This window comes from Suncus etruscus, chromosome 16, assembly GCF_024139225.1.
Source record: "Suncus etruscus isolate mSunEtr1 chromosome 16, mSunEtr1.pri.cur, whole genome shotgun sequence".
In the NCBI taxonomy this organism is placed as follows: domain Eukaryota; kingdom Metazoa; phylum Chordata; class Mammalia; order Eulipotyphla; family Soricidae; genus Suncus; species Suncus etruscus.
Window position 1 is genome coordinate 44,718,126 of NC_064863.1, and position 24,748 is coordinate 44,742,873.

The 24,748-nt window shown below is 41.6% G+C and overlaps 1 protein-coding gene across 1 annotated transcript in view; it reads left to right on the forward strand.

Moving 5' to 3' along the window:
* PDGFRA (platelet derived growth factor receptor alpha) overlaps nucleotides 1-24,748 on the forward strand; it is a 56,567-nt gene that overhangs the window by 26,528 nt on the left and 5,291 nt on the right. Inside the window, exons 11-22 of the mRNA XM_049790106.1 lie at nucleotides 3,589-3,683; nucleotides 3,898-4,030; nucleotides 7,280-7,384; nucleotides 8,244-8,354; nucleotides 10,682-10,835; nucleotides 12,419-12,585; nucleotides 14,388-14,503; nucleotides 15,056-15,178; nucleotides 17,021-17,132; nucleotides 18,930-19,029; nucleotides 19,141-19,246; nucleotides 20,965-21,224. Of these exons, the coding sequence (XP_049646063.1) occupies nucleotides 3,589-3,683; nucleotides 3,898-4,030; nucleotides 7,280-7,384; nucleotides 8,244-8,354; nucleotides 10,682-10,835; nucleotides 12,419-12,585; nucleotides 14,388-14,503; nucleotides 15,056-15,178; nucleotides 17,021-17,132; nucleotides 18,930-19,029; nucleotides 19,141-19,246; nucleotides 20,965-21,224 (1,582 nt within the window). The remainder of the gene's footprint in view (nucleotides 1-3,588; nucleotides 3,684-3,897; nucleotides 4,031-7,279; nucleotides 7,385-8,243; nucleotides 8,355-10,681; nucleotides 10,836-12,418; nucleotides 12,586-14,387; nucleotides 14,504-15,055; nucleotides 15,179-17,020; nucleotides 17,133-18,929; nucleotides 19,030-19,140; nucleotides 19,247-20,964; nucleotides 21,225-24,748) is intronic.

A 24,748-nucleotide genomic window follows, 5' to 3' on the forward strand; every position in this document is an offset into this window, starting at 1 on the left:
GGAGCATATCATGTTTTTCTTTTTTGTTTTTTTTGTTTTTTAAATTTTGAGTCATACCCAGCAGTGCTCAGGTATTACTCCTGGCTCTGTGCTCAGAAATTGCTCCTGGCAGGCTCAGGGGACCATATGGGATGCAGGAATCGAACCACCATCTGTCCTGGATTGGCTGTGTGCAACACAAACACTCTACAGCTGTGCTATCTCTCTAGTTCCTGGAGCATATCATGTTGAGTTACAGGCATACAATGTCCAACACCAATTCCCCCCAGTGTTGACTTCCCCCAATGTCCCCAAATTCCTTCTCACTCCCAAGCCTGACTCCTTTACAAGCACATTTTAAGTTTGATTGTTGTAGTTTTGATCTCATACAGTGCTTTTTGGCTCTGTAGTTTAGATATACACACATACCACACCTCTATACCACCAGTATGCCTCAAGCCCTGACCCCCTACCCGTCTGTTACCTTCCATCCAGCTCCACTTACTATGCAACTATTTCTTTCCTTCCTTCTTCTCATTTTGATAGTCTAGAGACAAGTGTAATCTGGCTGCCCCTACTTAATATCTTCCTTCATCCTGTTATTCTTTTATATACCACAGAAAAGAGAGATCACTTTGTATTGTACTTCTGACTTGCTTTACTTAACTTGATATGCTCCAGAGGCTATAAATTTTCCTCTTAGTACTGTTTTTTTCTGTGTTCCATAAATTCTAGTAATTTGTGTCCTCATTAGCATTTTTTCCAGAAATGTTTTGATTTCCTCTTTGATTTTATCTCTGACCCACTGGTTGTTCAGTAGTGAGCTGCTTACTTTACAGGTGTTAAATTTTTTCTTCTGTGCCCTTTTGTAATTCACTTATAATTTTAGTGCATTATGATCTGAGAAGGTAGTCTGTACAATTTCTATACTTTTGATTTTTTTGGGGTGGTGTGCTCACAACGAGTGGTTCTCAGGGGTTACTCTAGCTCTGTGCTCAGAAATCACTCCTGGCTTGGTGGACCATATGGAAGACCGGGGATTGAACTCAGGTCCATCCTGGGTCAGCCGCATGCAAGGCAAATGCTCTACCACTGTGCTACCACTTCAGCCCCCTATACTCTTGATTTTTGCAATATATGGTCTATCCTGGAGCATGACCCATGTTCATAGGAGAAGAATGTGTATCCAGTTTTCTGGGGATGGATTGCCATATATGTTATATATAATATACTAATATAAATATAATAGTTCACTTTCTTCCATTTCTCTTTTCAGGGTTTCAGCCTGGTTGACCTATCAAGGGGAGACAGGCCGGTGTTGAGTTCTCCCACTATTATTGTGTTGCTATTGATGTCTTTTTCAGATTTGTCAACAAGTGTATTAAATATTTTGCTTGGTCCTCATTGGATGTGTATATGTTAGGATTGAGATTTCTTCCTGTTATACATACCTCTTGGTTATTATGAAATGTCCATCTTTGTCCCTTATAACCTTTCTAAGTCTAAAATTTGTGTCACCTGATATTAGTATGGCCACTCTATACCTGCTTTTGGGCCACACCCGGCGTTGCTCAGGGGTTACTCCTGGCTGTCTGCTCAGAAATAGCTCCTGGCAGGCACGGGGGACCATATGGGACACCGAGATTCGAACCAACCACCTTTGGTCCTGGATCGGCTGCTTGCAAGGCAAACGCCGCTGTGCTATCTCTATAGGCCCTACACCTGCTTTTTTAAGGAAATTGTTTGCTTGGATGATTGTCCTTCAACCTTTGATTTTGAATCTATATTTATTCAGACTATTCAGATATGTTTCTTGTAGGCAGCAGAATGTTGGATTCAGCTTTTTGATCCATTTTGACACTCTGTATCTCTAAACTGGTGCATTTAGTCTATTGACGATGAGAGAGAATTGTCATGGGATTTAGTGTCATCTGTGTGTAGAAGTTTGGAGTGTCTTTTGGTCTCTCTTGTCTTAAAGTAGACCTTTTGGTTAGTCATTTAAGGCTGGTTTTGAGTCTTTAAAGTTTCTGAGCTGTTATTTATCCATGAAGCTATGCAGACTTTCTTCAATCTGAAAGTGAGTCTGGCTAGGTGCAGTACTCTAAGCAAAGCATTTATTTCATTGAGTTTTGTCACTGTCCCACCACTGCCTTCTGGCCTCGAGGGTTTCTTGTGACATGTCTGTTGTAAATCTTAAGCATGCTTCTTTGATTTTAATTTTTCTTCTTGATCTTGCTGCTTTCAGTATTCTATCCCTATCTGAGATTTGTCATTGTGATTAGGGTATGTCTTGGGGTGCGTTTTTAGGATCTATTTTAACTGGTACTCTTTTGGGCATGCAGGATTTGATTGCATACAGTCTTTAGCTCTGGGAGTTTCTCTGCAATGATTTCCTTGACTATTGATTCTTTTTTTTTTTTTTTTTTGGTTTTTGGGCCACACCCGTTTGATGCTCAGGGGTTACTTCTGGCTATGCGCTCAGAAATCGCCCCTGGCTTGGGGGGACCATATGGGACGCCGGGGGATCGAACCGCGGTCCGTCCTACACTAGCGCTTGCAAGGCAGACACCTTACCTCTAGTGCCACCTTCCCGGCCCCGACTATTGATTCTTATTGGGGATTTTCTTCCTGGTTTTCTGGGACTCCACTGATTTTTATGTTGTTTCTGTTAAGTTTATCAAAGACTTCTATTTTCGTCTGTTCACATTTCTGGAGAATTTTTTTCCCTATTGTCTTGATCATTTTTTTAAGGGCTCTTTTCCACTCTCTTTTGTTGTATGGAGTTGTTATGCACCTCGTCTTTCAGCTCACTGTTTCTATCCTCATCTGCTGCTACTCTGTTAGAGAAACTTTCCATTGAGGTTTTCATTTCGTCTACGTTTTCCAGTCCTGTTATTTCAGTTTGGAGTTTCTGATCTCTATTTTCATATCCTCTTGATTCTTATTTGTGGTTCGTTCAACTTGATCTAACTAGGTGGTTGGCACTTTTTGGGTGTTCAGAGCTACCATCTTCATTCTCTATGCATGGTGCTGACTTGCATTCCCACCCCCACCCCATTTGTCTCATCAGTAGTGTGATATTTTCTGTGTGTTGTGCTAGGGTTCATTGACCAGGAGATGTATGCAGCATCAGAGCAAAGTGGAGCAACTGGGTTCTTCTGGCTCCACCTCACCTCCGATCAATTGGCTTCTGCACAGGCTTCGGGGGTGGGGTTGGCCCCAAAGCTGTTCTAATTGAAAGGTTGGCTGAGATCAGGGTCCACTCTTCTTGGGCTTTTCCAGCTCTCCTCTGGTTTCAGCAGCAGATTCTGGCATGGTTGGCCCCCAAACCTGCAGCCGTGGGTCTATTAGGCAGCAGCTTGAAAGGCCTCAGTCATTCCTATTGATTGAATTTGATCCCTTTCTCTTCTAAGAGAAGGGTTGGTATCATTTTATGAGTTAGTTACTTTTGAAGTAACCAATCTCACACATGAGCCAGGCATCCCTCACCCTTCCCCACCAATGGTGAGAGATTTGGGGTTCAGATAGGGCCACTCTATTTCCTGCCCTTCCTCATATTCTCACATGTTTTCCACAATGCCTCCACCATGCCTCTCTCTTGTCTTCTAGCTCTGCGTTCTGAGCTCACAGTGGCTGCTGCAGTCTTGGTGCTGTTGGTGATTGTGATCATCTCACTTATTGTCCTGGTTGTCATTTGGAAGCAGGTATTTATTTTTTCTAAATACTCAAAATCTTGGAAGCCATAAGAACATTGAGCATTAAGAGCATCATAAGCCATAGGGCAATAAGAACTAACTTCAGAGAAGCTCAGTCATTATGTATTGCATGAGTACTATTGAGTTCTGCTAGATATTGCCAATTGATTGGAAGTTTTTGGGATCAGGCAACTTACCAGTTCCCTATCCTGTTCATTTATAGAAACCAAGGTATGAAATTCGTTGGCGGGTTATCGAATCTATCAGCCCAGATGGACATGAGTATATCTATGTGGACCCAATGCAGCTGCCTTATGACTCAAGATGGGAGTTTCCAAGAGATGGACTTGTACTTGGTAAGCCCTTCTGGCATCATTTCCAAAGACTCACTTCTATTTTACATCCATCTTCATTCTTTCTGGACCTGTGGAAGAGAGAGGAATCGGAACTCATTCCTTCTGAGAGCTAAGTGATACAAACTGGATTTCAGAACTATTTTTTTGCCTTGAAAATGAGTTAATTGGATCACTGCAATAATTTTTTTATTTCAGTATCTTATTCCATCACAAATTATGGTTATAGACAATTTTACAAAGAGAGAAGAGAATATGAGGAGGCCTGCCAAAGATACCCATCAAAATGGCATTGCTTTGGAAATGGCACAAATTGGAAATGAGATGAATTTCTGTGACTAAAAAGGAACAGATGAAGAAGGAATGAGGACAAACAAAAACTATATTTTGATCCCAGTATATTCTGAGGCTGTATTCAATATTATGTTAGAATATAAAGTGTAGAAATACATTTTTATAGTTTTGTGTGTCTTTTTATTATTATTATTTAATTGAAACCATTGTGAATTACAATTCTTTCATAGTTGGATTTCAGGCATATAGTGACAGTGAGTTAGGGCCATTCCCACCACCAGTGTTGAACTTCTTTCATCAAAGTTCCCATCATGCATCTGATACCTCTACCCTTAGCCTGTTGGCCTGCCAGTGTAACAGACCCATTTTAAGTTTAAATTGTTATAGTTTGGGTCTCTTGAGTCTATTGTGTTGACTTTGGCTTGGGTATTTAGTTCTGACCTTTTTAAAAATTTCTACCAATGGACCTGAGACCACTTGGCCTCTGATACCTATTCTCTCTCTCTCGTTTTTTTTTTTTTTATAACTTTCTCAATTTGTAGAAAAAAATGCAGAAATATGAGGTAAAACAAAATAATTCATGTCTCAAGGTTATATGAGAAAGGTGGGAGCCCCTATCTAGTAGATACAAATAAAATAAAAAATAAAAAAGAAAATGTGGCCATTTTTTATATGTGTGTGTATGTGTGTGGTATGTGTGTGTGTGTGTGTGCATAAATATTGATGAAATATTGATGAAGTATCCTGTCAAAAGACTGACTACAGGCTCCAGGTCTACTAATTGTTTACCCGTTTACCCCCAAAGTCTTTCCTCATGGTCCCAGAAAATGTTCTATTCAATCCCAGTTGTCCCAGTCACACTTCCGTAATTAGAGATCTTGGTTTTTGCATAGATTCTATGTTGAAGCTGTATGTCACAGAGCATCTTCTCATTCGAAATACATTTTAAGGCAAATGTGAACACAATCAAGCCAATATATCTTAACCTTTTTAAATATTTCAGTCCAGAGCTGAAATCAAGTATATTGAAAGTTTAGTCTAGAAGTTTGAAAAACATATTTTTTTTGGACTGAACAAAAAACAGGATAAAGACAAATGAAAGTTAGAGCTAGAAGTTGTGTCACCATAAATATTCTAGTGGTGTATATTTTGTGGAGGAGGCTAAAGGCAGATTTTAATTATTTTCTTGTCTTACTTCAAAGTGCTGAAAAGTTAACTCTTGGGTTGTATCACACAAGGCAGTACTAAGTTGCCACTCCCAACTCAGTGCTCAGGTTTGCTTTTGAAGATACTTGTGTGACCATGTGTTGAGATTGGGGTTGAACATAAGGCTCTTGCATGCAAAGAATGCACTCTAGCCCTTTTTTTGAAATGGAATCACCATGAATAACAAAGTTACAATGATAATTATGATTGAGTTCCAGGTATACATTGTTCCAACACAAATCCCTATACTTGTATACTCCCCTCCACCAAAGTCCCATTTCCCTCCCAGCATCTTCAGCCTGCCTCTGTGGGAGGCACTTTTTCCTTCCACTGTTGTACTGGTGTTCACTTCCTTATCACTTTCCTTACTCCCTCCCATTATCCCCCCCACCCAACTCCCTTTGACCCTTTTTCTCCCCTCCCTTCCCCTAGATCAGTGTTCTTCAACTTTTTACATTTAGGACCATTTGGTCCATGAATCGACAGTTAGAACTAAGGTGTTAGACCAGTAGTTTTTAACTTTCTATAAATGCAGAATGGTAGCCGTTGAGGAAGGCTGCCTTAGAGGGTTATTTAAACCAAAACTACATGGAAAAATACATCCTAGTTGTTCTCAATTTCAAATGCTTTTTTAAAAATGCTTCATTTAATGATCTATTTTATTTATTTTTGTTTTGGGGCCCTGCCTACAATATTCAGGGTTTAGCCTAGCTCTGAACTCAGGGAATACTCCTCAGGGGACTATATGGAATGCCAGGGATCCAACCTAGGTCAGCCAAGTTAAAAAAAAAGTGCCTTACTGTGTCTCTGTAAATGCTTCTACCTGAGAATGAAGCTTTATTTATAACTTCCCTTTCTTTAAAAAAAGAAAAAAGAAGAGAGAAAGAAAAGAAAGAAGAAAAATGAAAGGGACAAGGACCTAGGAGAAATTAAAAAGAAAAAATGTATGAGGATGAGAGGGAAGAGCAATCTTTCCAATAGGCCTAGAGGTATTGCCGTGTCTTTCAGCTTCAGTGTATTCTCACACTGCCAGGGAAGCCTTCTCTTTCCAGCTACTGTTTCCAGCCAGGCTTGCATGCTGTCAACAGCAATGCTTTCTGTTTGTGTTCTTATGAGCAAGTTGTTTTTCAGGCTGTCTTTGATAGAACTAATCATTCAAGGAAGTGTAGACTGTGAGGTCTGGAAGGGCAGGATTCACAATTTGTTTTCCTTTGTATATCTCCCACCATGCAGATTTAGCAGTTTAACTATTTTTCTTTCTTCCTAAGAAAACAGTCAGCCATGAGAGCTTGCCATACGATCAGGTCTAAGTTGACTTCATCTCTCCGTAGAACCCGTGATCTTTTGACTATGGAAGGACTTCCAGTGGGAAAGGATTTATTGATGCAAAATATTTTCCCGCTTGCAAGTGGCAAACAGAAGGACAGGGAACCAGGGTGTTTGGGCTCCAGTCAAAGAAAGCAAGTGCCATGGAGCCCCTCTAGCTCAGCACATGAGCTGGTAGACAGAGCGCTCATGCTGGGAAGGCCTACTCCCTCCCTTCTCCTGGCTGTGTTTTTCTTTCCCTTGCAAATGTTATTTGACAAAAGCAATTATACTAATTTCCTTCCCTGTGGGCTCAAGTCTGGTTTTGACATGATGTCTTGGAGAAATCATTATGCTTGCTCCCTACAGGAAAAACACCACCCAGCTGTATACCGCTAAGTGCCAACCCTGGGGAAGGCTGGCCTTAATGATTCTTGTTGCTTGCAGGTCGGATACTGGGATCTGGTGCCTTTGGAAAAGTGGTTGAAGGAACTGCTTATGGATTAAGCCGGTCCCAGCCTGTCATGAAAGTAGCAGTAAAGATGCTAAAACGTAAGTGCCCCTTCCTAAGGAATTGTTTGTTCTGTTCTGCTGTGTTGTGATTCAAACCCAGGGCTTCCCCAATGCAAAACAAATACTCTACCACTGATCCAAGCTGCTTCCTTGTCCCCGGAGGTTTTTTTTTTCCCCCACACCTGGAGCTATTATGAGACTTGCTTAAAGTCACATAGCCAATGAATGCCAACCTTGGGTGTAGATCTTGGCTCATTCTACCCTCTCTAGGCTATATTGTATCAACTTTATTCTATTCTTTAAATAGTTTAAGATCTTTTTTTATGTCTCTACATTGGAAAATCAAGAGCTCTCCTTAGTGGCTGGCTAATACTTTTTGCCTTTAAGTCAAAGGCTACCATATTCATCTAGAACAGTGCTTCTCAATTATTTTCTGTCATGCCCCCCTAGGAAGAAGAAAACATTTTTCGCGCCCCTCCTGCGCAACTGTAAATAGTATCTTTATTAAAAATAACTTTAACCTGCAAAAAATATATAAAATAATTTGAGCTGATTTTTTAATCAGAGGTGATGTCTGGATTAATGGCTACAATGAGCATGATTTGCAATGCATAGCGAAGTGGGGTTTGAAGCAGGACACAGCAACTCTCAATTCCAGAGACATACAGAGACATAAACACGGGGCTTAGCTTGTTATGACAGTGTTTGCCGAGGCCAAACACTTCCCCCTTTATGGAGCCCTGGGAGGGCGCGCCTCACTATTTGAGAATCACTGATCTAGATAGACTCACTGTTTTTCTTTGTAAATAACACAATAATCAATCATTGGTTAGGCTCATTGCTGGCTTTTTCTGGGAAGTAGGTAGCTCAGTTGAACTGATGGGATTTATTTCAACAGCTACAGCTAGATCCAGTGAAAAGCAAGCTCTCATGTCAGAACTGAAGATAATGACTCACTTGGGGCCGCATTTAAATATTGTCAACTTGCTGGGAGCCTGTACCAAATCAGGTAGGTGTATTGCCCTGAGAGGAGGGTTTGTATAAAACACCTGTTATGGGTGAAGATTGCAGGTTTTCTTTATTGGGAGTAGAGGGGCTCTAAAAATGCTTAGGATGTCCAGAGAGGTCCCACCAGTATTTTCAGCCAATCATGCCTCTGTTCAATTTAAGGGCCTGAGGTTGCTGGGCTGCTTGGGCTCTGTGGTGCTGGGGTAGCTGTACTGTTGTGGTTCTGCAGGGGCCTCTAGGTGTGTAGGGGATTACATGGTGCCTAGAGAAGAACCAGGGTATGTGCTCTAACTACTGTACTAGTTCTTGTGTAGGATTTTATTTATTTATTTTTTGGTTTTTGGGCCACACCCAGTAACGCTCAGGGACTACTCCTGGCTATGCGCTCAAAGGTTGCTCCTGGCTTGGGGGACCATATGGGACACCGAGGATCGAACCGCGGTCCGCCCAAGGCCAGCGCAGGCAAGGCAGGCACCTTACCTGTAGCGCCACCGCCCGGCCCCTTGTGTAGGATTTTAACATCATTTCTCCACTCTAAACATACCAGCAGGGACTGGAGAGATAGCACAACAGTAGGGCATTTGCCTTCAAACATGGCCAACCCAGGATAGACCTGGCTTTGATTCCTGGCTTCCCATATGGTCCCCTGAGCCTGTCAGGAGATATTTCTGAGCATAGAATCAGGAGTAACCCCTGAGCACTGCCAGGTGTGGCCCCCAAGCCAATAAATAAATAAATAAATAAGTAAATAAATAAATAAGCATTCCAGCAAATGCAAGTTCTTTGATGGAGTTAGTAGAACTGACAAAAGTTCATTGTTTTTTGAGCAACATCTCCTGCCAGTAGTACAAACTTAGAGATGCATGCCTTTTCTAGACCTTCCTTCCTTCCTTCCTTCCTTCCTTCCTTCCTTCCTTCCTTCCTTCCTTCCTTCCTTCCTTCCTTCCTTCCTTCCTTCCTTCCTTCCTTCCTTCCTTCCTTCCTTCCTTCCTTCCTTCCTTCCTCCCTTCCTTCCTCTCTTCCTTCCTCCTTTCCTTCCTCCCTTCCTTCCTCCCTTCCCTTTCTTCCCACATCCATCAGTATTTAAGGATTACTCATGATTCTGAACTCAAGGATCACTCCTAGTGATTTTCCATTGACTGTATGGAGGCACCAGGGATTGAACCTAAGTTAGCTGTGTGCAAGCCAAGTGTCCTACCCCTATACTAACACTTTGATTAAATTTTTCTGTCATTTTTTTTCTTTAAAATTTAAAAAAAATTAAAAAAAATTTTTTCAAAGAAAAATTGAGCCCTGTGCAGAGAGCCTGGGCATAAATGGGTGTGGCCTTCAAACCAAATAAAACTCCCCAATTAAAAAAAAGAATTTGAAGCACTGTGATTTAAAATAGTTCATGATAGAATTTCATGTATGCATTATTCTAACACCACACCCTTCCACAAAAACGTTCTCTTCCCACCATCATTGCCTCAGTGTTCCATGTCTTCTGTCCTCTTTCTTCCACCCATTTCCTTCCCCTTGAAAAGTTGAGTTCTGTGGACTGTTATTATGTCTCAGGTTCTATTGCCTCTGGAAAATTGTTATCCTCTTGTTATGTTTTTTTCTATATGAAAGTGATTATTCTTTATCTGTTTCTTTTCCTCTTACTCAGCATGAAATCCCCAATCCCCCTCTGTAGTGATTAACTGTATGATTATCTTTTCTTATGACCAAGTAATATTTTAATATGTATATAGACTACAGTTTTTTTTAAATTTATTTGTTTGTTTGTTTGTTTTGGGACCACACCAGGTGATGCTCATAGAGTTACTGTAGGCTTTGTACTCAGGTCTGGTTCTATGCTCAGGGGTCATTCCTGGAAAGGCAGGACTAAGTAGGATACTGGATATCATGCCCAGGTCGACCTTGTGCTAAGCAAGTGTGTTGTTACCTCTTGTATTATTCTTTTTGTTTGTTTTGTTTTTTGGGCCACACCCGTTTGATGCTTATTGGTTACTCCTGGCTAAGTGCTCAGAAATTGTCCCTGGCTTGGGGGAACCATATGGGACGCTGGGGGATCGAACCACAGTCCTTCCTTGGCTAGCGTTTGCAAGGCAGACACTTACCTCTAGTGCCACCTCTCCAGCTCCATTACTCTTGTATTATTGCTCCTGCCCCTAGACTATAGTTTCTTCATCCAGTCATCTGTTCTGGGGCAGATTTTGGTTATTGTGAACAATGGTGCAGTGAACATGGAGCACAAATATCTTTTCCAAATAGTTTTTGGATCATTGGAGTAGATGCCAAAGTAGAACTGTTGGATCTCCTAACTAGTTTTGCTTTCTACAGGCCCCATTTACATCATTACTGAGTATTGCTTCTATGGGGATCTGGTCAACTATTTACATAAGAATAGGGACAGCTTCCTGAGCCACCACCCAGAGAAGCCAAAGAAAGAGCTGGACATCTTCGGATTAAACCCTGCTGATGAAAGCACACGGAGGTAGGTGTAAAGATGGGTGTAAAAAGAGACATTGCTATGAATTATTGTCTTAGAAGCCTCAGTGCAGAAGAAAACCTTTGTCACTGATAAGATTGGCCCCTGCAAATTCAGGGTCAGACTTGAATAAGACTTGAAAGTTCAACTATCTTTAGGCTGAAGTGATAACATCATGTATGTGGCCAACCTACGTTCGATCCCCAGTATCCATGTGGTTCCCCAAACTTGCCAGGGGCAATTTCTGAGAGCAGAACCAGGAGTAACCCTTGAGTGCTGCTGAGTGTGTCCCCAAAAGTTAAATTATTCTGTCCCACTAGCCTATGATGTGATGCATACAGATATGTGATATCTATAGTTTTTTGTTTGTTTTTGTTTAGGTCCATGCCCAGTGCTTTGCAGGGCTTACTCCTGGATCTGTGCTCAGGGATAAGTCCTGGCAGAGCTTGTAGGACTAATGAGTGTAGGGGATCAAACCTGGGTCAGTTGAGTTCATAGCCCAACCCTATGTACTCTCTCTGGTCCTTCTATACGTTTTTAATTGGGGTAATATGTGGGGAGACCTTGCCAGTAGTTTTCCATGAAAATGAGAGTTGGAAACATTCTGCTATTCATATGTCATTCTCTTAGGACCTAAAAGGTGAAACATAAGTACCACAGAGATAGTACAGATGTTAAGGTACTTCTCCAGTACCTCATGTGGTATCCCAAGCACTGTTGGGGTCATTCCTGACTATAGACTGAAGAATAATCCCTGGGCACTGCTGGGTTGGCTTGTTCTCTCCCCCACAAGTGCAACTCAGTGCTAATATCTAGTGAGTAATGAGGCTCTTCAAGTTTGAGGTTCTGCTCTTGATGGAGCCTGAGCTGAAATTCAGACAGTAATAGAAATTCCAACTGCAGAAACCTACAAGTGGCTAAAATTGATTTTTTTTGGAGATGTGATGTTCTGAAAGATCAGCTAGTGGGCTTTGTATTTCAAAGTCATCAGAATGGTGCTACATTTATTATGTAGCAAGAATTGTTTGTCCCAGCCACACTCCTGTGGTCATGGTTCATGGTTTGATTTTATAAGCAGAGGAAATTTTACAAGCAGAGAAAAAATGCAAGCTGATGCCTGTGACCAACTTTAACCTCTTGGACCCCTGGTGACTTGGATGTGTCTTAGATGTTTAGACCCCTGATGGTGGATAGGGGGATGATACTGGAAACAAATGAGAGGAACAGTAAAAATCATTGCTGTTGATATCTGCAGAGCCTTGTTTTTGTGTCAGGCAGCCAACCAAATACTCCTTTAGGGTCTTTTCTGTCTTATTCTGAATCTTCAGAAATGGGCCTCCTGGGGTCCAGAGGGAACAGGGTGAGTCCTTGCACTGTCCACTCTTTCCTTATTCTTAGGAGTTGAGAATATTTGTGTGTTGGTGTGGTCACTCACCCCCAGACCACCCATGAGGTGGCTGTGGGTTGGGTTTACTCACCCTCCTACCTTCATGCTCATACCATCACCACCAGCCTGGAGATCCTTGATCATCCTCTGAAGGACCCATCTAGAGGAACACTCAGTAAGACTGCCTTTTCTGTTTTGACAGTTATGTCATCTTATCTTTTGAAAACAATGGTGACTATATGGACATGAAGCAGGCAGACACTACACAATATGTGCCCATGCTGGAGAGAAAGGAGGTGTCTAAATACTCAGACATCCAGAGATCCCTGTATGACCGTCCAGCTTCCTACAAGAAGAAATCTATGTTAGGTAAAAGTGCCTTTTCTCTCTCTCTAACTTTCACTTTCTCATTTTGGGACCTCCTGGTGGTTTTCAGATGAAACATATCAATAGCCATGCTAGTTTGCACCATGCCTAAAAGGACAAATGCAGCTATGTTTGTGACTTATTTTCAGAGAATCATGACCTGTGAATTGAAAAGGAAAAAGACTAAGCTTTATGCAGTGAAAATTTTAGGCTCTATCACTTTAAAGAGCTGCTAGTCTGATCCAAAGATCTTCTTTTGTCAGTACTAACATCCTCTTTTCTTTTTCTCTTTTTTTTCTTTTTCTTTTCTTTTCTTTTCTTTTTTTGGTCACACCTGGCAGAACTCAGGAGTTACTTCTGGCTCTGTGCTCAGAAGTCGCTCCTTGCAGGCTCGAGGGACCATATGGGATTTGAATCGGGGTCCATTCTGTGTTGGCCATGTGCAAGGCAAATACCTCACCGCTGTGCTATTGCTCCGGCCCCCTCTTTTCTTTTTAAAGTATGGTGATGATGACCATTTTCTCTCAAGGCCCTACCTTGAGTTGAAATTGGAAAGGAGACTGAGGTCATGTTTTCAGAAAAAGGTTTTGAGTTGTGTTTGTGAATGTTGTGTGAAGAAGAAACTGTCTATTTTCAAAGCAGATGAGCACGTGGCAGGAATGAGTTGATTTATGAGCTCCAGGGAGCCTTGCTGATCCCTAAACCACATGGACCACCCTGCATCTGCTCAGGGGTGGCATCTCTAGGGCTCTGGTTTAATTACAGGCATATGGGGGTTAGGGAGGCGCAAAGAAGTAGGGGTGCTAGATAGGTCCACTGTGCACCAGTCCTTTGATTTTTGTCCTGAGATCTGAGCCCTTGAATGTCAAAAAGTATCAAGGGGCACGTTTTACAAATCAGTTTTTTTCTCTGAATTCTTTCAGCATTTGTCAGTGAAAGGTAAGATCCATAAAAAGAAAAGGTGAGGATGGGGAGAGAATGCTTGTTTTGCAAAGCTGAGCACACAATATTTTCCATTGCTATAACTACAAGTTCCATTTACTTCTTGCCAAATGGGTAAACTTCCCAGTTCTTTTTAAAAGACTTGCCAATGAGAGTTATTGGCATCAGTGCTTCTCTCCCGTCTTGAAATGTTAAAAATAGTTTACATTGCTTCCCAGGCTGGACCTGGCTCCACAAGTCAGGGAACCTGATTCATGCTTAGCTCAGGCCCTCTTGGCAGGGAGACCACTCTTGGCCTTCCCCTCCCAAGCTGGAAAAATTATGAATGGCTACAGCTACTCTTCACTTGCCTGATTTTCAAAAAGAGCAGAGAACTGCTGGAAAACAGTCTTCTTCCTTGAATATTCAAGGTTCCTTCCAAAGGGGTCTGAGCAAAGCAGATATGTTATAAACAATGGGAACTCAATGCCAAATATTCAAGGTTGCCACCTCTGTGTAGTCTGATTGATGATTGCTTGCATTCATAGAACAATTTCTGTACTATGAAAGTGGCTTTAAAAAGAAAAAAAATCCCCTGAAATGTTTTCTTTCAAGGATCTCCATGCATATTCATCATGGGAAAAATGTGTATGCATGTGTGTATAGTTCTCTATATTTATATTTAAACATGTTTATGCAGATGCATTTCTCTTTAAAGAAAGAACTATTGATAGTTGAGAAATCCACCTGTGAGGTCTGGAAAAGAAGTAATTTTAGATGATATATTTTGATGAGTTTCTCCTGTGACTTTGACCCTGCACATCCCATGGGTGCTGTTTCAGGCTGTCCCACTCCACTGACCCATGTTCATTCCTTTTCCGCAGATTCAGATGTCAAAAACCTCTTATCAGATGATAATTCAGAAGGCCTTAGTCTGTTGGATTTATTGAGCTTTACCTATCAAGTTGCTCGAGGAATGGAGTTTTTGGCTTCAAAAAATGTAAGTATTTTGGAGAACAAAGATTTATTATTTATTATTGGTCTAGGTTATAAATCTAGATCTGGATCACCACATCTGAATGAGGTGAAGTAAAAGGTGGATCTTAAAGAAATCAGACACAACATATCCTGCTCAATTCCTTTTCTCCAAATCAAGGGATGAAGTGTGATATTTGCAGCCGATTCCTCTGGTTCAGTGCTTTCTCCCTCTGCTGGTATTTGGGATACAGCATAGGGGAGGTGAGCTTTTAAGGCCAGGACAGGGGCCGGAGCAGTGGCGCAAGTGGTAGGGCGATTGCCTTGTACACATGAACCTATGACGAGCTGTGGTTCGATCCCCTGGCATTTATTTAGAAGCAATTTCTGAGTGCATAGCCAGGAGTAACCCCTGAATGTCACCTGGTGTGGCCAAAAACAAAAGCAGAAACAAAAAAGGTCAGGGCAGCACCCCTCAGTTCTATTTCTATGACTTGGCCAGTTTAGCCACTGAGCTAATGCTGTTAGTAGCAGGCAAATGGATTTTAATTATTGCATTTCTCCCTTTTCCCCTTAGTGTGTCCACCGGGATCTGGCTGCTCGAAATGTCCTCCTTGCTCAAGGGAAAATTGTAAAGATCTGCGACTTTGGCTTGGCCAGAGACATCATGCATGATTCGAACTACGTGTCAAAAGGCAGTGTATGTGCTCATTTGTCATGCTTATACTCCCTCACTGGAATCTCTGAAATCAGGTGTTGTTGTTTCCAGTTAGTTGCTGTCTATATTAGTAGGTGGAATCCATGAGGCTTGTGTGTGAGTCCCATTTCCCCATGGCATGGGGAGATTACTGGCATTACTAGATTACTAGCATGGACATTGGGGTAGGTTACTTGATCAGATGTGACAACCGTGCCTCATTCTTGGTTACTAAGGGGAATTATATAAACTGTTTTGAGCAGTGTCTGGCACAAAGGAACACCCAATAGGTGTTTACTTAAAATGTTTTTGAAATTAATTACATATTATACTATGTAAGTTAATACATATTAATACAAAGTGTTCACATTCATGCCTTTCCATCTTGGACCTAAAATTTTAAAACTATTTTAGTGAGGTTTGGAAGATGCCTTAAAGGACTGGAATAAATGTTTACATGCAGGATGCTAGGGTTCAATCCCTGGCACCATGTATAAGTCCTCATACCCTCTTGCTCCCATCCTACATCACTTTCATTTACTCTTAAACTAGATGCTAAGTACCACTGACTGTGGCCCCAAACCAAACAACAACAACAACAACAACAACAAAATTCTACCACATATTGCAGCCTAAAAACATGCTGAGTGGATATATCTTAAAGGAACAGTTACTTAAGAAGTTATTTTAGGGGCCAGAGAGATAGTACAGCATGTAGGGTGCTTGCCTTCTTGCAGCTGAACTAGCTTCAATCCCTAGCATCACATATGGTTCCATGAGCACCACCATGAATGATTCTTGAGTGCAGAGCAGGTATAACTCCTCAGCACTGCTGGGTGTGACACTTCCCAAAAAGTTATTCTGATCTTTCTTCCTTCCCCTCTACCTCCAAGATCATCAAATATCTGTGTTCCTTGTTGGTCTGATTGCAAATAATCCCACTACAATGGTTGGGGACAACTTCCCAGCATGTCTGCTTCCAATTAGAGAAAATTGGTCCCTATCCAGCTCTGTGCAGGCCTAGCCTAGCCCTTGAACAAATCAGTGAATTTTCTTCTCCTGTGCCAAAAGACTTTAATTCTAGTTTCTCAAGCAATTTTAGTGGGCATGAGAGAGGGTGATGTGGTTACTTTATGTGTCTTCAGCTCAGTGTTAAGTGATGTTTGGACCAGCCTCACAAATAAGGCCACATTGTCATCAGACCCTTAGAAGTGGTAGGAAGGGGCCAGAGAGATGGCATGGAGGGAGGGTGTTTGCCTTGCATGCAGAAGGAAGTGGTTTGAATCCCCACATCCCATATGGTCCCCCCAGCCTGCAGGAGTGATTTCTGAGTGTAGTCAGGAGTATCCCCTGAGTGCAGCTGGTGTGACCCAAAAACCAAAAACCAAAAAAAAAAAAAAAAAAAAAAAAAAGCAAAAGTGGTAGGAAATTGTTCTTTTATCATAATTAAAAATATTATTGGTCCACAACTGGCATAAAAGTTCTTTTTATTTTGTATATGCTTTTTAATTTTGTTTCTAGAAACACCTGGAAATAGGGAGTAGGTCCAATCAGGATTCACACTTTGTAGTCAAAGTTTAGAAGTAAATATTTTGGGAACATTATTTAATGAGAAGATATAAGACCAACATAGGCTGGTCCCTGTTCACCTGCTATACATTGAGCACTCACTAGATGCAGGGTTTTCTTCCGTGTACTGAGAGGACTGCTGTAAACAAAACATAGCATAGCTTTTTTTCTGGTGGAGCCAGAATTACTATTAGACACAAGAGAGCCCTTCTGTTTCTCTCAACTGCAGACCACTGGACATATTTTGGGTTTCATTGCCTCCCTCCTTCTCCACAGACCTTTCTCCCTGTGAAGTGGATGGCTCCAGAGAGCATTTTCGACAACCTCTACACCACACTGAGTGACGTCTGGTCTTATGGCATTCTGCTCTGGGAGATCTTCTCTCTAGGTATGGGTCTTCGAAATCCCCCCTTTGTTGCAGTGGTATTGGTATAGGGTAGAAAGGGTAATGGATATTCTTCCAGTTTCCTCTTTATTTTGTTAAGACACCTAGTGTGGTCCAGCATGCAGGATCCACAGCACTCACTGTGGACTGTGTACGTTCATACAGGCTGAGGAAGGGAGTGGTGATTAAGGTGGGTTCACTGTTGGTGTGTCTTCCGACTTCACTAACCTCATGGTGATTGCTGCTCAGGTGAAGAGATGTGTGTGTGTGTGTGTGTGTGTGTGTGTGTGTGTGTGTGTGTGTGTGTGTGTGAAGGTTGTGATTGCCCTGCCTTGAAATCACCATTTTTGAGGCAATCTCCAGGTCATTTGATTGATCATAGATTCTAAGCCACACATGTCCCTGTGCTGCCAGGTTAAAAGCATAAGAGAGATGAGGCATGACCTCACTCTCCAGTCAGTTATCTGTGGGAAGTGAGACTTCCTATCAGTGATAGATGTGCGACAGGTGTTTGAAACTAACAGGAGTCTATAGGGCTGAAAGTACAGGGTAACAGCATTTACCTTGATGTGGCTAATCCAGGTTCAGCACCCCCTATGGTTCCCTGAGACCCACCAAGAGTGATCTTTGAGCATAGAGCCATCAGTAAAGCGTGAGGTCTCTCTTCCCAAAAGAAAACAACAACAAAGAAAATCTAACAGGAACCTGGAGGATGGAGCTCCTGAGTGATTGGGGAAGTCTTTGGAGAGGAAACTATGAATTTATTCTTTAGATGTGGCAGAAAGAGAGTTTTTTTTCCTCTTTGGTCTCATCCCTCTTTGGATATGTAAAATATTTTAATTAAGTTTCCTTTTTGGTCTCCTTCTAATTTCATTTAGGTATTGTGTTTTACAATACTGTTAATAGAGTTTCAGTCATTTAGTGTTCCAACCTCACACCCACCACCATTGTCAGGCTCCCTTCACCAATATCTCTAGATCCTGTCTAATCTTCCACCATTCTTCCTCAGGAAACTCATTCAGCTATTATACTTTTGGTGATATGCTTATAATAGTGTGAATTCTTATGATATGCCATTACCTTCTTTATTCCGAAGTTCTAAGAAAGCTCAAGGTTTTGTGTGTGTGTGTGTGTGTGTGTGTGTGTGTGTGTGTGTGTGTGTGTGTGTGTGTGTGTGTATAATACCTGGAAGTGCACAGGGGTCATTTCTGATGGTAACAGGGAGCACCTAAGTTGGACTGGATGTATGCAAGGCAAACACGTTATCCCCTCTGCTATCTTTATAGCCCTCTAATCTCTTTTATTTATTTATTTATTTATTTATAATATTTTTTTCTTTAAACACCTTGATTAAAAACATGATTGTGGTTGGGTTTCAGTCGTATAAGATGACACCCCCCATCACCAATGTAACATTCCCATCATCAATGACCCAAATATCCCTTCTCCCCTCCGAGCCCCCACCGTGGTTTGATCCCCCAGCATCCCATATGGTTCCTTAAGCCAGGAGCTCTTTCTGAGTGCATAGACAGAATAAACCCTGAGCTTCACCAGGTGTGGCCCAAAAACCAAATAAAATAAAAAATAAAATAAAATAAATAAAGTTGTAAAATTTTTATCTAGATTGTCTGGACTTAATCTACCTCAAAGTTCCAAGGCTATGATGATTTTTAATTTCCTTGACAAAACTAGGACTTCAAAGCAGGAACTCCCAAATGTTTTCCTTAGGAGCTATGTTGTCCCAGGTATCCCAACAGTGGAATGCCGATGGTTAATCCTTCGGTTGTTTTGTAATTTCAGGTGGCACACCCTACCCTGGCATGATGGTGGATTCAACTTTCTACAATAAGATCAAGAGTGGCTACAGGATGGCCAAGCCTGACCATGCCACCAGTGAAGTGTGAGCCTCTTTCCTCTCTCTTGGGCCTATGTTTGAATTAGTCAGAATGTGTGGGTGAAAGGAATCTTGTTATGCCTCCCTGTGCTCACTCTGAATTCTCTGCTTTTGCAGATATGAGATCATGGTGAAGTGCTGGAACAGTGAGCCAGAGAAGAGACCCTCATTTTACCACCTCAGTGAGATTGTGGAGAATCTGTTGCCTGGTCAATATAAAAAGGTGGGTCTGGTCCTCTCAGGAGGGAGGGAATGAATGTCAAAGGGAGAAGACAGTCATAAGTGGTAGGTATATCAGGGGAACAGACTTGTTTCATGTTTTATTTTAATTCTTGAAATTTTTTGGCTTTTGGAATATGCCTAGCTATGCTCAGGGCTTACTTCTGGCTCTTTGCTCAGAAGTCACTCCTGGTGCACTTAGTAGAGCATATGGGATGCTGGTGATTGAACCTAACTCACTGTGTACAAGACAAGTATCTTAGTATACTATCTCTCCAGCCCCCACATTGTTTGAAAGAAGCATTTTCAAAAGAGGGAAAAGGTGGAGTGATCCAGTGGCCAGTGCTTTAGGGACTGTTTCCTGAGCCCCTAAAGGCAGTGATGAATGGACATCCTCTCCTTCCTACACAGACTCCCTTTCATCTTAAATGTGTAACACCTGTAAGCACTTTAGCTGCCAGATGTTTGAGTATCCAAAGCTACTGTGCATTTAGAAGTCTCAGGGCACCCACAGTCATTAAATAGCTAATTTAAATGCACTTTAATCCAGGCGAAATTGGCTTTTACCAGCTGACTGGAAGGAACAACCTCAGCTGTTATCTGTGGCTCCAGCTGGTTTTTTGTGGAATAGAAAGCATTGTTCAAAGGAACAAATGTAATTTCACAGAACCAAGGAGGATATGTTAATGAATGAAACAAACTTTCTGCTGAAATGCTAAGAAGGAGACCAGGCACACTTACTTGTACAGGAAACTCATTTGTTTAGGTTTAGATCAGTCACTCTATAGGGTTTTCATAAGGCTTCCCTTACCTCTTCTCAAGGAGGGGCAGTCTGAGAAAGCTGTTTGCCAAACTGGAAATGAAATACTGTGTCTATTTATTGTTTTGCTGCCCATTATAACTCCTATAAGAGAAACAGAGGGGAAGTAAGGCGTTTGCCTTGCATGCAGAAGGACAGTGGTTCAAATCCCGGCATCCCATATGGTCCCCTTTGCCTACCAGGAGGAATTTCTGAGCATAGAGCCAGGAGTAACCCCTGAGCGTTGTCGGTGTGACCTAGAAACCAAAAACCAAAAAAAAAGAAAAAAAAAAGAGAGAGAAACAGAGGAGGAAAGAGGACAGGAATCATAGGTCAGCAATTCTTTGAAGATAGGTGATGAAAAAAGACTGGAGTGATTGCTGAAATGGGGTTCTTTTTTTTTTTTTTTCCACCCTCAGTGGTATTCATGGCTTACTTTGGCTTTGCATTCAGGGATCACTCCTGTGGTGCTTTACCAAATGGAGTGAAAGGAATGGAACTCAGATTGGCCATACAGGTACAAGGCAACTGCCCTACCTGCTGTTCTATCTCTCCATCTCCAAAAGCTACCACATTTTAAGTGAGATTTCTCCAGATTTTAGGAGAAGGAGACTTTAGCTAATGGATCTGGAGAAGGGTCCATTCATAGCAATCCCAGAAAAGGCACTATGTGTTTATATGGTCCACAGTCTATTGACTCAGAGGTGGGCACTTGGTGTCTTAAGACCCACCAGAATGAAACGTGCACCATCAGCCCCTCTTTCTGTGTTACCCTCATCTCTGAGGACAGTTGACCACTGGCTGACCTCAAAAATCTTAATCTCACATTTGCAAGAAAGTTTGGCAACAGTTCTAAGCATGTTTTCCCTTTGGAAATTGGCTCAGTGATGCTCAATTAACCATATGCTCTGAAATGTTTGTAGAGTTATGAAAAGATTCACCTCGACTTCCTCAAGAGTGACCATCCCGCTGTGGCACGCATGCGTGTGGACTCAGACCACTCTTACATCGGTGTCCCCTACAAGAACGAGGAAGACAAGCTGAAGGACTGGGAGGGCAGTTTGGACGAGCAGAGGCTGAGCGCAGACAGTGGTTACATCATCCCATTGCCCGACATTGACCCTGTTCCTGAGGAGGAAGAGGAAGATGAAGAGGAAGACCTGGGCAAGAGGAATAGACACAGGTAGATTTGGCACCTTCTAGGTTCAGTACACCTGAATGGGATTAGCCGAGAGGGTCCAGGTTACAGAATCCCTAGAGCTTAGTTTTAAAGCATTTGAAAAATTCAACTGGACATAAAAATAGGGGTAGCATTGATTTAAAAGTGTAAATACTGATATGTTTTAGGGGTAAGTCACTATACAATGACCATCACCAAAATGCTATTATTTCTAGCTGCAGTCTACTGAGCCCTTTCAATCTATTCTCTCTCAACTCTCTCTTGTATAAACTCCATTCTGTGGTCAGAAGCTAGAGGTTTATTTTTCTTGAGCATTAGATGTTCCAAGAGTCACTTCTGTAGTTTGTTGGTGGGATGGAGGAGGGCACACTCTGGGCTTACTTCTGGTTCTGTTCAGGAGTCATTCTAGGTAGTGCTGAACAACTGTTGGCTGTGTGCAGTACAAGTGCCTTAATTTACTCTTCACTGTCATTCTGGAGCCACAGGGGTCACTTTTGAAAACACTTTGTAAACGACCCTACTATGAGCTTTGTCCATCCCTGTGGTTGGTGGACAGTGTGACTTGCATGTTCATAGACCCTGATCACATCAATAAGCTTTACTTGCTGTTTCTTTTTAGTTGTGAAATGAAAAAGAGAATCTGAGCTGGTTCTTTGATACTCCATAAGCTGCAAATGGTAATAATAGGAAACACAGCAAGGATCATCCAGACTCATGAATTAAAATTTTACGAGTGAAATTCATGCATTTCCTGGCAGATTTGTTCTTTCTTTTCTTTTCTTTTTAAACTTTTGGGCTACACTTGGCTGTGCTCAGGGCTTACTCTTGGCTTTACATTCAGGAATCACTATTGGCAGTGCTCAGGGGAACATATGGGATGCTGGGAATTGAACCTGTGTTGGCTGTATACAAGGCAAGCACCTTACCTGTCATACCATTGCTCTGGCCCACCTTTCTTTTTAATTTTATATTATTATGAAGGATTTCTAGCATGTGAATTGTCAAGTATTTATCACCCAATTTCAGCATTTTTTTTTTTTTTTTTTTTTTTTGGTTTTTGGGCCACACACCGGGGTTACTCCTTGCTATGCGCTCAGAAGTTGCTCCTGGCTTGGGGGATCGAACCGCGGTCCGTCCAAGGCTAGCACAGGCAAGGCAGGCACTTTACCTTTAGCGCCACCGCCCGCCCAAATTTCAGCATTTTTTAAACTGAAGGCCAATTCACATGCATAGCCAACCCAAACTCAAACCATATCTGCACCTCAACCCAAATTCTGAATCAGATCCAGACCTCGTATAATTTCATATATGTATATATATGTATATATATCCCAATATGTAGCTCTTGAAATTTTCAGTTTTGGGAGGAATCTCCAAATTGCACTCCATAATGATTAGACTAGATGACATTCCCACCTGCTGTAAATAAAGAAAGATAAAGAAATATAAAAAGAGTTATTAAAAACAACTACAATAAGACCAGATAGTATAGCAGGTGGAATGCTTTTCTTGCCTGCGGCTGATCTGATCTGATTCTGGTATCACATAAGGTCTCTCAAGCATCACCATAAGTAATCCCTATGTGCAGAGCTAGGAGTAAACTGATGTCAGGTGTTGTTGCCCAAAAATACAAACCAAAAACAAGCCCAAAACAAAATTACAAAATAACCATTATCTTACCCCCCTTTCCTATTGACCACAAATAAGAATGTAAGATATGCTGTCAGTGTTCAGATAACCTTGATTCTTTCACACATACACAATCATACATTGCATTCGGCTGATAGTTTTGTCTTACCTCCTTCTGCTTCATTGAATAATTAATTACTTTATATTCAGAGGGTTTAGGCCATACCTGGATGTTCTCAAGACTTACTTCTGAGCTAACAGAGCTAATATGTACAGCTGGGACTAGAGCTATGGTGAAGAGGAGCATATCCAGTTTCTTTTCTTTTCTTTTTTTTTGGGGGGGGGGTCACATCCGGCGGTGCTCAGGGGTTACTCCTGGCTGGGGACCATATGGAACACCGGGATTCGAACCAACCACCTTTGGTCCTGGATTGGCTGCTTGCAAGGCAAACACCACTGTGCTATCTCTCCAGGCCCCCAGTTTCCTTTTTTATATTAATATCTTTATTTAAACACCTTGATTACAAATATGATTGTAGTTGGGTTTCAGTCATGTAAAGAACACCCCCCTTCACCAGTGCTACATTTCCATCACCAATGTCCCAAATCTCCCTCCTCCCTACCCCACCCCCGCCTGTACTCTAGACAGGCTTTCTACTTCCCTCATTCATTCACATTATTATGATAGTTGTCAGTGTAGTTATTTCTCTAACTGCACTCACCACTCTTTGTGGTGAGCTTGATGTCATGAGCTGGACTTTCCAGCCCTCATCTCTTCTGTCTCTAAAAGTTATTGCAAAAATGTTTTTTATTTTTTTTAAAACCCATAGATGAGTGAGACTATTCTGCATCTCTCTCTCTCTCCCTCTGACTTATTTCACTCAGCATAATAGATTCCATGTATATCAATGTATAGGAAAATTTCATGACTTCATCTCTCCTGATGGCTGCCTAATATTTCATTGAGCATATGTACTACAGTTTCTTTAGCCATTCATCTGTTGAAGGGCATCTTGGTTGTTTCCAGAGTCTGGCTATTATAAATAGCACTGCAATGAATATAGGTATGAGGAAGGGATTTTTGTATTGTATTTTTTGTTCCTAGTGTATATCCCTAGAAATGGTATAGCTGGATCATATGGGAGCTCAATTTTCAGTTTTGGGAGGAATCTCCAAATTGCTTTCCATAATGATTAGACTAGATGACATTTCCACCTGCCGTGAATAAGAGTTCTTTTCTCTCCACATCCCCACCAGCACTGCTTGTTCTCATTCTTTGTGATGTGCACCAATCTTTGTGGTGTGAGATGGTACCTCTTAGTTGTTTAGATTTGCAACTCCCTGATGACTAGTGATGTGGAACATTTTTTCATGTGCCTTTTGGCCATTTGTATGACTTCTTTGACAAAGTGTCTGTTCATTTCTTCTCCCCATTTTTTGATGGGATTAGATGTTTTTTCTTTGTAAAGTTCCATCAGTGCCTTGTATATTTTGGATATTAGCACCTTGTCTGATGGGTATTGGGGAATAGTTTCTCCCACTCAGTGGGTGGCTCTTGTATCCTGGACACTATTTCCTTCAAGGTGCAGAAGCTTCTCAGCTTAATCTATTCCCATCTGTTAATCTCGGCTTTCACTAGTTTGGAGAGTGCTGTTTCCTACTTTATTAACCTCATTTACCCTAAATCATTTCCTTATAGGACCTAACTCCAAATACAGTCACAGTGGACTATGGTTAGGGCTTCACCATGTGAATTTGGCAAGTGTGGGCATACATCAGTAGGAAACATGAATGGACACCCTATTGCTAGGGTGCTCTGGCCTGGGCAAGCATGTAGGAAGGTACTAAAGTAAAACCTGTTGGGTTTTATATATATATATATATATATATATATATAT